Here is a 12,261-nt window from a genome sequence, read left to right on the forward strand (position 1 = left end):
TCAAACACAAGCAAACCCTTGCAATTGCTAGTTTACTGAAAACATCATCCTATCCAAGGAAGAATATCATTCTAAGGTCATGGTCATTTGGAAAGCTGTGAGGGAATCCAAGCCCTTTATTTCAACTGCATTTTATTCTGTATATTAACTGACCGCAGCGAATAACTTGTAGTTTTCCTCTTTGGCCTTTTGTTACACTACTAAGGGACAAACTATCACCGATCTTGATTTGTTAGTGCTTCCATCCATTTCATATACTCACGTAAATAAAAGTTTCAACTTGAATTTTACAATTAAAATTTTGGAGACCTAACTCTACCCCAAAAATTAGTTTGAGAGGTGAAGATTTTCTTCATGTATATAAGAGATATCTTTACCATATTCCTAGTCAATTGAAACTTTTCAACACTCCCCCTTCATACTCATAGTAGGACATTTGGAGCGTGAAATATGCAGGAATGAGTGTCTACGGGTGACCCATATATGAATGGTCTATACTAAACAGATCTAGGATAGACTCTAATATCATATTAAAATTTGGGAGACCTAACTCTAACTCAAAAATTAAAATTATGTCTCTCAAATTCTAATATGGCATCAAGGCCTCTATGACTAAGTGGTTCGAAGTTCGATCCTAGCTACCCCGATTTTTCTAATAAAAAAGTTGAATTTCAGCATATACTCGGTAGAATTGTACACTGTTCACCCCTCAAAACTAAGTGGGCTCTAGTGTGAATAGCGTGTTAGAAATATAACCAATCATGTGTTAGAAACTCAAGCATAAATGAATAATTATATTTCTAATATCCGCAACTATAGCTACTAGGGAAACTATTTTAACTTTTGGCAAATCAGGCAAATGCATGTTACATTTTCATGTACTTTGTTTCAAGCAAAAGGCATTACTAAAAGTGTTCTAGGTAACTTGTTAAGAGATGCTTCTTTTCACACATTCCATCTCACTCAATCACAAATCCATATTCATTTCCTCTGAAATATGGACAAACATAAAGAAAATAACTCCAAGACGGAAATGAAAAAAAAGGTAGAATCTATTAATGGTGCATCATTTACTTAAAGTCAACGATCCAAAGCTATATAAAAGGCATGGACATTACATTTCCATGCCATATCAATATTCATCAGCTTCATCTATCATGCCTGGTAAAACAATAAACCCTCTTGTTGTTGGACGTGTGATAGGAGATGTTTTGGACCCCTTCACAAGCTCTATCTCTATGAGGGTTCTTTATAACAATAACAAAGAAGTCATCAACAGTGGTGAGTTCAAACCTTCCCAAATAATAAACCAACCAAGAGTTGATATTGGTGGAGATGACCTCAGGACCCTTTACACTCTGGTATTTGTTCAACAATTGATCCTTGTGCACTTGTTACATTCATTTTAGCTATGGTTTTTCTTTGGTTATTGAGTTATGGAAAAGGAAAATAATATCTTCGCACCCCCAATTTCACACACTCATATAGTTATGAATAAAAAAGAGAAAAAAATTAACACTATCTATATATACCGGTGCTGAGTTGGTAATTGTGGCATTTAACTTGTAGATCATGGTGGATCCTGATGCACCAAGCCCAAGTGACCCAAATATGAGGGAATATCTACACTGGTAAGTCATAAGTGGGAAATTGCGCAAACTGGCTTCTAATCATGCACAACATCCTTACTCAATGCTGTGGCTAATTTTCAAGTGCTCCTCTAAGTTACTCAAGTAAACATCGTGCAAGTGCTTTAGTGAATTCAGTGTTTCTAACTTTGTTTAATTAGGAACTTAAAGCCGGTTTGGGTACAAGTTCAAGAGCACTTATTGAAGTTTCTCTACCAGAATAAGTTTCTCTACCAGAACAAGTTCAAATGCTTTTTGGTCCACATTCATACATGCTCTAATTAGTTGAGGAATTAGTGAATTAGTTATGGGTATAAACATACTCAAATTCTGCTTAATGCCAAAGCTTTGAGGTCATAAAAGGGACTAGGTCAGCAAATAGAAATAATAGGCCCAATTACGATTATGTCTTTCTTGGACCTTTTGGAGTCCCAATCACAGAGATGCCTAAACAAAAACAAAAAAGTCCCTATGTGTGAGAGTTGCAGCTTAATATATCCTTATGGCTCACAAATAAAATTGTGTATATATATATATATATATATATATATTTTTTTTTTTTGAATACATGTCTATATATATTAATGAAGAACTTTTTTTTTGAGCAATTCGTGCAATTATGATTTTGTTTTTGTTCATTGGATCCTTAGGTTGGTGACCAATATTCCAGCAACTACTGGATCAGGGTTTGGTAAGTACACTATTTCAAGCTTTTATATTTTTCTTTCTTGGAACTTTTAGTTAACAATTTGGTTATGACTATTGGATATAAAATCTCTACCCAAGTTACTTAGTATTTGGAAATTCTATTCAAAATCAAATGTATGGGTAAACTTATGTGAATAGTTTTGCATGTTAGAATTGAATACTGGAAAAAAGAGTTAATTCAAACATATTATACCAACAATTTTTTCCACACAAAAAAACCTAGTTTTTTAGAAGTTTTAGTACCAGCAATATAAGAAGCCCCAAATTTTGTTATTGACAAGTCAGTTTTTGAAGAAAAAAGTAATCTTACTATAGAATGAATTATTTTGCCTTATATAAAATGCATATGTGAACTTCGATTGCATGATGAGTACCTTGTTTATTGATATTAATTAATCGCGCATGGCATTTTATATGTAGGACAAGAGATTGTGAGCTACGAAAATCCACGACCAACATCAGGGATTCATCGTTTTGTTTTTGCCTTGTTTCACCAGCCTTGTAGGCAAACCATACTTGCTCCTGGGTGGCGCCAAAACTTCATTACTAGAGATTTTGCAGAGGTTTATAATCTTGGATTACCAGTTGCAGCTATGTATTTCCATTGTCAACGAGAAAGTGGTTCCGGCGGAAGGAGGATCATGTAATCTAAGTCCGGGTTTTAAATTGCAGTTTACGATGCAGAATTATTGCGGACAAATACAAGTTGTTTGATACGGCCATAATTGCGGTCACAACTGCAAAACACGTTTCATTTCAACCGCAATTTTAAACCCTGGTTTAAACGCCTTGCAATTTAACAACGCCCTTCTTTTAATATATACATATATAGGTATGAATGCTTATTCTACAGAAAAAAAAAATACGCAAATAAGATGTATCATAGTACTTGAGGCAAAAAAAGTTAATTAGTTGTTGCCTACTTGTAATATTGTGACAGTGCACTAGCTAGCTGTCTGTATGAGTTATTCTGTTATTGGAAGCCTCTTTAAGCTTCCAAGTTGTAAGCTGGTATCAAAATCTGAGAGCTGATTATTAGAAGAATAAAAAAGGGACCATTCAATGATCACTAATGCAATTGTATTGAAATTTATGAACAAAGATGTCTAATTATATTTCCAAAAATTGAATTGAAAATAATTATAAAAAAATTGAATTGAAATTAGAGTTCTTTATGCATGTACTGATGTAAATACACCTTTTCAAAGACATACAATCAACACGCATTTATGGCAATTTTTTTTACTGAAGTAGAACTTTGCACCTGTTATAAATTGTCATTAATGTGTTTGTGTTGCTGAAAAGCTTATGCATATGTAACATTTTTTCTTGAATACTCCCCCCTTGTTTTTATATAACTGACATTATTTCTAGCTGCATTTTGTTCATAATTATCTGACACTTTATAAAGTTCAAGAGAGCATTAAGTATACTTTACCAATGGGTGAATGATCACTTTGGTCCCTATTGTTTCACACGTCGGGCACTTTGGTCCCTATTCTATGAAAACGCCGTCCGTGGTCCCTGATGTTGCAAATCGTCGATCACGTTGGTCCTTGGCTCTGCTCCCGTTAGTGAACGTTAACGGGACGGCTGATTTGGCACGTTAAGTGTCCCACTGACCGTGCCACGTGGATTGGAATGTTGGGGGAAACTTAGAAGCTTCAATTTAGTCCCTGTGAACCTTATATGAAAAGAAGAACTCTAGAACAGACTAGAATCTCCAAATTGGAAAAGAAAACCATCATAAAATGGAACAAAAATGTTGAGTGAAAGTAACAGAACAATAACATTTCCAACCAAAACAACACAAAATGATAATCAGTATTCAGAACTAGGTAACAAAATTAAGGAAAATCAATCATCCGTAAAAACTGCAGCACTTCAATGTTGTTGTCACCAGGTGGATTAGAAGCACCATTCCTTGGAACATGTAGATTTTCTCGCATCTGGTATAGCGATTGATGATGAAAATGTTAAAGGTTGGTTTTTTATACTTGTTGGATCAAACCCATAAGACCCTTTGAGCTTTTTCAGAAGAAATACCCACCCAGATGTTAAAATGATGATCAGGGACAATGAAAATTGACGGAAGAGACAAAATGTTTGAAATTTCCACAAAAAATATTGAAAAAAAGAACTCAAAATAGAAACCAAAGATACAAATAAGGTGAGAATCGAAGATGAAAAATTGAGAATAAGAAGAATCAAATGTGAACAGTCACTCACCACCAAACCCATCTTCATCTTCACCTTTTCCCTCTTGGTTGTGAACAACAACCCAAGCTTCTTCCTTTTTCTTGTAACAAAACCCACAAAATCTCTGCTCTCAAAAACCTAGTAACAAAATCCAATTTCTGAAACCCACCCACTCTATCCCCTTTCTACACATCCATACGTCCAGATCCATGAAGCCACCACACCTCCTTGGAAACGTGGCAACCGACGTGATTTCGACCCAGCCTCAATTTGCAGCAACCGATGAACCCACGAAGGTCCTGGTGCCAAGACAGTGCCTTCTCCATCCTCCTCTGCCACTGCATCGTCTTTGTCAAACTCAAAGATCTGGGTTGTTAAAGGTTGGATTTTGATTTAGGTGGTATGGTTTCATTTTCTGGGTTTCCCCTTTGTTTGGAATTTGGTTTTTCCTTTTTCATTGATTTGTGTTTTTCAATTGTCTTTCTCCTTCAAATTCTCTTTGGCTTCTGAAATTTTCTTCTGTGATGATGGTCCTCGTTGATAAAGAGATTGAAGCTTGATGGGGTCTTTGGCGGTGGGAGTGAGGAGGAAGATGATGATGGAAAGATTGAAGCATTTCAGATTTGGAGATTTTGTCTTAAGGACTAAATTGAAGTTTCTAAGTTTCTCTAAAAAAAAAAATCCCAATATTCAAATCCACGTGGCACGGCCAGTGGGGCACTTAACGTGCCAAATCAGCCGTCCCGTTAACGTTCACTAACGGGAGAAGAGCCAGGGACCAACGTGATCGACGATTTGTAACATCAGGGACCACAGGCGACGTTTCCATAGAATAGGGACCAAATTGCCCGACGTGTGAAACAATAGGGACCAAAGTGATCATTCACCCCTTTACCAATTGTACCTTCCTTTATTGGTGGTAGGAAAATTGAAAAGTTAGAATTAATAAGACAGATAAAGGGTATAATAGGAAGTTAGATTGTAATTTAAATAAAATAAGAACATTAATTACTATTTCTTAATACTTGTGCAACAACCTTCAAGTGTCAGTTATATAGGAACAGAGTGAGTAGTAATGATACTGAAACATTTAAACACTGCATACATTTTTTGGTGACTTCATTCTTTTTTAACTCTCTCTTTTAATCATATATCACATAAATTACTTTTCTCTATTTTCTTCATTTTGTTTACAATATACAAAGATTTCCTTTTTCAGGACGTGGAGAAGGCAAAGGCAAATAGGCAATTGTCTTAGCCCCCTCCCTCCCCTAAAAAAAAATAGCAGTTATATTATATATTATTGAGACTTGAGAGAAGTAATGAAATAATGAAAAATCATATCATATTAATTGTAACATAAAAGCTGAAAAATGCAACTTTGACAATTATTTTGGTATTAGTAAATTTACGTTTTCTAAAAAACTAATAAATAAAATATCCTTTATTTTTTTTACATTCCAAAAATTGAAAAGTTAATTTTTGTTTACTCATAATTGTAGTATTGTACAAGTTTACTATTCACTTATTGTGTTTTCCCAAAAAAAATTCATTGTTTCTACCTTGAAGTGAATTATTAAAGGAGATACTTGATATCAAAGTTTGTATAAAAAATTAAGTCTCTTTGAGATTAATATAAAAAATATTATTTATATGATGTATTAAGTCTCTCTAAGATCCTTGTTAAAAGAAAATCAATTTAACATTTTCATTTTAGGCTCCAAAATAATGTTCACATTGCTCTTTTAAGTTGTTATCTTGTTAACCTAACCGCCAAAGAGATCATCCCGTGGACAACCTAAGCTACCATTGACACTGATAGGCAACTAATATTGGTGGAGCAGGATATTCTGCTGTGATCCATGTTGATCTCCACAAAGCATCTTTGCAAGTTTCCAACAAAAGTTGAGGATGAAACACCATATTCTATTCTGATTCTTCAGTTTCCAACAACTCATTGGCGATAGAGTAGCTATTCGCTATCTAAGGTCCAAAATACGTATGAACCTGGGCAAAGGTTCCACATTTTTAAATTCATCCCTCACATTCCTCCACATATGCACCCAAAAAAATCTCCCACCTTTTTTCTTTACATATTAAAAAACAATTGTGAACCCAGCCCGGGTGGTTTATGGTAGCCACTAGCCACGAATAACATTGTCAAAAAATCATTTTTCCCAAAAGCTTATAAGCTGATGGGTAAAGGTCAAAATAATTTGTTTTATATTATATTTCTAACAGGCATGTAACACACACAAAACACGATTGTAACGGTATGAAACTATCACAAACACCACAATCAACGCTATATTAATGACGTTCATAAGACCATATGCAATTGTGAGTCGAGAGAGATGTTGAGAGTTGTTGAGGGTTTGTAGTGGTTGTTGAAGGTTTGTTGAGGATGAGGTGGAGGAGTGAGATGTTGAGAGTGTTCAACAAAGTTGAGAGGGGTGCTTGGTGCCACGTGGCGGCTTATGAATGGTGAAGAGGAGAGAGAAGGCAGGAGAGAGAATCTGATTGGAGATTTTTTGTTTTTAAAAATTTTAAACTGAATTATCTTGTTGATAAAAAACAAATTTTGAAAATTTTTTTAACCAAAATTCATAACTTTTTTTCCTCTATAAATAGAGACTTGGTTCGTTTAATTTGGACACAGAAAAAAAACCAAATTTTTTCACCATCTTATTATCTCTCTCACTATCTTATTATCTTTCATCTATAAATTATTGTGTACTTAGTTTGTTGTCTTCCATTTTTAAGTTAAGGAAATAAAATAAATTATTGTCTATATTTAAAAAAAATTAAATTGTAAAGTGTTTATTGTTTTAATTTAATTTAAAACAATAATTGTAATTTTATGTAAATAATAAAAACAAAAATATAAAATTAAATAAAAATATGAAATAAAAAAGTGGTGGGGTAGGGTGAGTGGTGGGGTAGGGTGTTGAATGAAAATCATTGGAGTGGGTAATTGTTGAGAGAGTGTTGAATTGGAGAGAGAAGATGATGTGAAGTGTTGGGAAGAGAAAAAATTGTGTTGAGAGTGTGTAATTTAAACAAACCATTGTAAATGGTCTAAGTCGACGCTATACGCTTGACAAGGTAAGCAACGCTATTGGTCTTTAGCATTGGCCTAGTCTAGGAACCTGCCAATGCTAATTTATAAAATATAGTTTTTTCCGTAAATGTGGCTTTCTTCATTGTTAACACTAATTTCATTTGACAATGTAAATTCAATGATGAGTTACAACCATTGTTCGTTGTGTGAGAGTCTCTAAGCTAGTAAGTGTCGTGTCGGCTTAGCAGTACCACTACATCATGTCAATATGTAGTTTGAAATGGATCGTGTTCTTATCCACCCCAAACTACTTAGCAACTCAATATTAGGGTTACCTCTAAGTCAGCACGATACCCAACAGCTTACATAACAAGAAAAACACTACTCCCTCTGTTCCTAAATACTCCCTCCGGTCCTATTTATAAGCATGAAAGAGAAGAAAAATCTTGGTCCTTTTTATAAGAACCAAATGAAAGTTTGAGCTATATTAATTAATTTTTTCCAATGATGCCCTTATTAATTCTAACTTGTAAAATGTGTCTCATTAATTATTCTCTTTCTTTTCCACTTTCCAACACTAATAACGAAGGGTAATTTTGGAAGTTCATTTTAATTTAAGATAAATTTAATGCATTTTATCTAGTTTAACTACATTTCTTAAACTATGTGAATTCTTTTTTTGTTGCTTATAAATAGGACCGGAGAGAGTATAAGACCTAGTTTCAAAATTTTGAAGTTCCTAAATATAAGACCTAGTTACAATAATCTAACCAAAATGTTTTGTACTCTTCCATTTTTACCCTCCACATTAATTATATGTTTTCAATTCCCAAGTTTTGATTACCACTTACCATTAATTAGTGAGAGAAAATGACAAAGGGTAAATATGGAGGAATGTATGCATTTTAAAAAAACCAATACACTAATTGAACACATTTAATGTTTACTTAATAAGCGCAATTTTTTGTGTACAACATATTGCAATGGTTAAAAAACCGTGGCAATAGAGGTCATATATTGCCACGGTTACACGCTTGACTGTGGCAATATGTGAACTCTATTGCCACGGTTAAGTGTGTAACCGTGGCAATATGTGGACCCTATTGCCACGGTTACCCTTTACGAACTGTGGTAATAGGAGAATCAATTGCCACGGTTCGCCCTTGAACCGTGGCAATTGAGCAATTGCCACGCACGCTATCGCCACGGTTAAACCGTGGCTAAAGGGCGTGCGGAACCGTGGCGAAAAGCCTTTTCTGTAGTAGTGTAGTTAGCACCAGTCGTATATGTCAGCACTAATTTGTCCTGTATACGTCAATAATAACCTTTGATATTATTTAGCAACATCAAATTCATGTGGAGGTTGATAATTATCCAATTCATCTCGCCTTTCATTCTCAATGATAGACATAACTACATAATTTCATCATTAAAATATATATACATATTTTTATTTATTACCGAGTATCACCCATCGTCATTATAAGTTTTGAATTCAATTATATAACTTGGTCACTTAACTAATGTGATTTCCCTATTATTTACCTTCACTGAGATAGAGAATAGAAAAATCAGGGTGATTAAGCGACCGACTAAGCTACATAATCAGATTCAAAGAGTGTAATGACGATGCATGATACTATATGGCGCATAAAACCATTAGTATATATTTCATTAATCAAAACTATTCAGATAAAAAATAAAGAAGAGTTGTAATTGAATAATCGTTCAGCTCAACATAAATTTGGTGCTACTGTGGTGAAAATAATTCTAACATATTTATAACAATTAAAAGAGATATGCAATAATATTCATAATAATAGAAACCATAATAAAAACTAACAACATTAACAATAATAATGTTAAAGCTATTATTTAATTATTTTATTACAATTATTACTTTGGTTCATCACATGATTCAACACTTTCATGCACATCCTTTTTTGCAGCTCTGGTTTTCTTAAGTCTATCAATAATTTTATCCATCTTCAAAATTCTTTTCTCAAAAGCAGAGGTAGTTTCTTCCGCTCGTCTCCCTCAATCCTTGCTCTTTGTATAAGACAACAACAGTTTCTTGAGTTCCTATATTTGAGTCTTCCATTACTCTGTAAATAATATAATACTTTTTTTCAATATCTTTTAAAGATATTTATACTACCAGTAACAAATAAATTAATTTCACATATCACTAGAAATTAAACCCGTGCGTTGCACGGGTTCGTTTTTAATTTGTATTTTTTAATTGTAATATTTAAATTTGCAGAAAGGTAAGAAAGCTATTATTTAGAAGAAGATTTAGAATATATGTATAATTAAATATAATTGAGTTATGATATTCTCACACTTTCTTTCTCTAATAAGGGAAAAAAGGATTAAACAAGTAGATTTTTTTTTTTTGCTTCATTGGAAGAAAAAATAGGTAGATTTCTATTGAGATTGAAATGAGAGTAGTTTTTTTATTGATATAAAAGAAATTTAATTACTTAATTAGATTAGTATTGAAATGAACGTGGTAGTCTACTATTTTTTTTTTCTAATATTGATTTAGTCATTGCAGTGATGTTATCAGTTGTGCTAATTTTTTTTTTATCAAGATTGATGTGGTTGTTTACCATTGCTGGTGGCATAGAAGTTCTTTTAAAATCACTTTCACGAACATAAAAATAGATTCTATCTAACTGCAGGATGGACGTCATTTGTTCCCTTTGAATGATTAAGTTGTTATTTTTTTCCCATAATATGACAATATTGATGAGTGAAAGATTCCTATTTCTTATCAAGAATATAGAGAGTACTACATTTTACACTTATCTTTCTAGTGCAATATATAAATTTATGTGGCTCACACTTTGTTACTGATTTGTGTCATATAAATATAGAAATGATGATATATTTGTATGATTTCAATTGAATGAGAAGAATTGTTTAGTAAATTACCATATATGTGAAACTCACAGTTTTATTTTCCAATCATCTGCAACGGGGATATATCACTAAGTAATGTGTGTTTCTTGTTGTTGTTGATGATTTTTCTCCTGCAATAAAGAAATAAGAATGAGTAATTTAAAAAAGCAATTTTGAAATTAACTAAAATAATTAAAAATGACATACTTGTTGAAGTAGTTAGAGACAATTGTCATTTTTTCTCACCAGCAGCTAAAGTCTAAGAAATATGAATAATTTGAGTTTGTGAGTGATTTCACTGGTTTGTTTATATAGAGATATAATAGATGCATGGTTCAATATAATACATTTTATTTTTATTTATTTAATGTAGATAGTTGAATAGCCTCCTGACATTAACAATTTTATTCAGTTTTTGACACTGGTATTGCCATCATGCCACTATTTTTAATTTAATGTTAGTTTTTCTTCGGAGTTACTATGTTAAGGAATTCTAAGAGTTTGTGAGTTTAAGAAAAATAGACATATATTCCTGCAGAAAATTGGACAGCAAACTAAGACCATTGCATATCAAGATTAATTTTGGCGGAAGTATGCTTTATTGTTAATAGTTTTTTTTTCTTGGACTAAATTGATATTAGTTTAAAATTAACATTAAATTTGATTTTAATTTAAGGTACTGTGCTAAAACCATTTGAAGATATAACTTTGTGGTATGTTACACTTTTGGCATGGATGTTACTCTTTTGCTTATACATTTGATATTTATTAAGTTTAAAACTGAAATCATTAGTGCACAAGTTTCCACTACCCGTTCATTCACTCACTAAGCTATCTCATTAAAACACCAGTTTTTTTACTAATGTATGTAGGTTCTCATGTGTATTTGTACTTAATACTTAGCTCAAGTGAGCTTTACTAATATATATATATAATACGTCTATCACATTACAAATACATCTAACACAAATCAAAATTATTAGCATCGTATGATCAAAGTCAATTTTAATGCTTCTGTAGTGGATTCCACAGTGGTTGTATTTGGTTTTGTGGCTCGTGACCGTGGCGGAGCCACTTCAATATGTACCCCTGAATTCAGATGAACCTCTTCAAAAAAAATTTTTGCACTTACCCAGCCCCCTATATAATATTTTTTTAACCCTCTAAAAATTTTAAATTATATTAGTAGATTAAGTTTTGCACTTATTTGCACCAAAGACTCACACTGACTTACTCCTCTTACACTCTCACACACACGCGCACTCAGCCCTCACCCTCTAGCTTTCTCTCGCTACCCTAAGTGCCACCCAACTAAGAAGTGAGAACTGTTTCAAGTTTTACTTAGTTCTTGAAAACAATCGAATTATTCATTCATCTGATATTTACTGAATTGGAAACGTTCAATGAGAATAATATATGTTTCTGGTGTTTTCAGTTTAGATTTCTCATCTCAGTTGGTCAATTTAAACTAAGATCTCATATTTTTCAAAATGCTGATTAGGGATACGTGAAGTAATCAGCATTGAAATCATCATCATGACATGTAATCTCCACCAAAGGAGTGAATACTTTTTTACTACATGAATAACAATGAGTTGAAGCACCGCGGTAAATATTCCTATTTGGCAATTCCAATTGCTTGGTTAACAAAATTGTTAAGTATTTTCTAATAGATAGTTTATTTTTATGACAAATGACTCATTCTCTTGGAATACTCAACGGTTACCATAAGTAGTTTTTCATAACTGGATTTGTCAAACT

General features: G+C 32.9%; 1 protein-coding gene across 1 annotated transcript; it reads left to right on the plus strand.

The window, feature by feature from the left end:
* The first annotated feature begins 1,151 nt into the window (after nucleotides 1-1,151).
* Nucleotides 1,152-3,400, plus strand: LOC130729010 (protein HEADING DATE 3A-like). Its single transcript, XM_057580617.1, has 4 exons — nucleotides 1,152-1,361; nucleotides 1,570-1,631; nucleotides 2,279-2,319; nucleotides 2,757-3,400. The coding sequence occupies exons 1-4, from the start codon at nucleotides 1,158-1,160 to the stop codon at nucleotides 2,981-2,983; spliced, it is 534 nt and encodes a 177-aa protein (XP_057436600.1). The 5' UTR covers nucleotides 1,152-1,157; the 3' UTR covers nucleotides 2,984-3,400.
* The last annotated feature ends 8,861 nt before the right edge of the window (nucleotides 3,401-12,261 follow it).

This window comes from Lotus japonicus, chromosome 1 (assembly GCF_012489685.1).
Source record: "Lotus japonicus ecotype B-129 chromosome 1, LjGifu_v1.2".
NCBI classification, from domain to species: domain Eukaryota; kingdom Viridiplantae; phylum Streptophyta; class Magnoliopsida; order Fabales; family Fabaceae; genus Lotus; species Lotus japonicus.

What these genes read in the sequence shown, in the direction of transcription:
- LOC130729010 (XM_057580617.1), top strand. Translation starts at nt 1,158, where the DNA reads ATGCCTGGTAAAACAATAAACCCTCTTGTTGTTGGACGTGTGATAGGA. An exon ending in TCAGGACCCTTTACACTCTG is followed by an intron (nt 1,362 to 1,569) that starts GTATTTGTTCAA and finishes TTTAACTTGTAG; the next exon opens with ATCATGGTGGATCCTGATGC. An exon ending in ATGAGGGAATATCTACACTG is followed by an intron (nt 1,632 to 2,278) that starts GTAAGTCATAAG and finishes TTGGATCCTTAG; the next exon opens with GTTGGTGACCAATATTCCAG.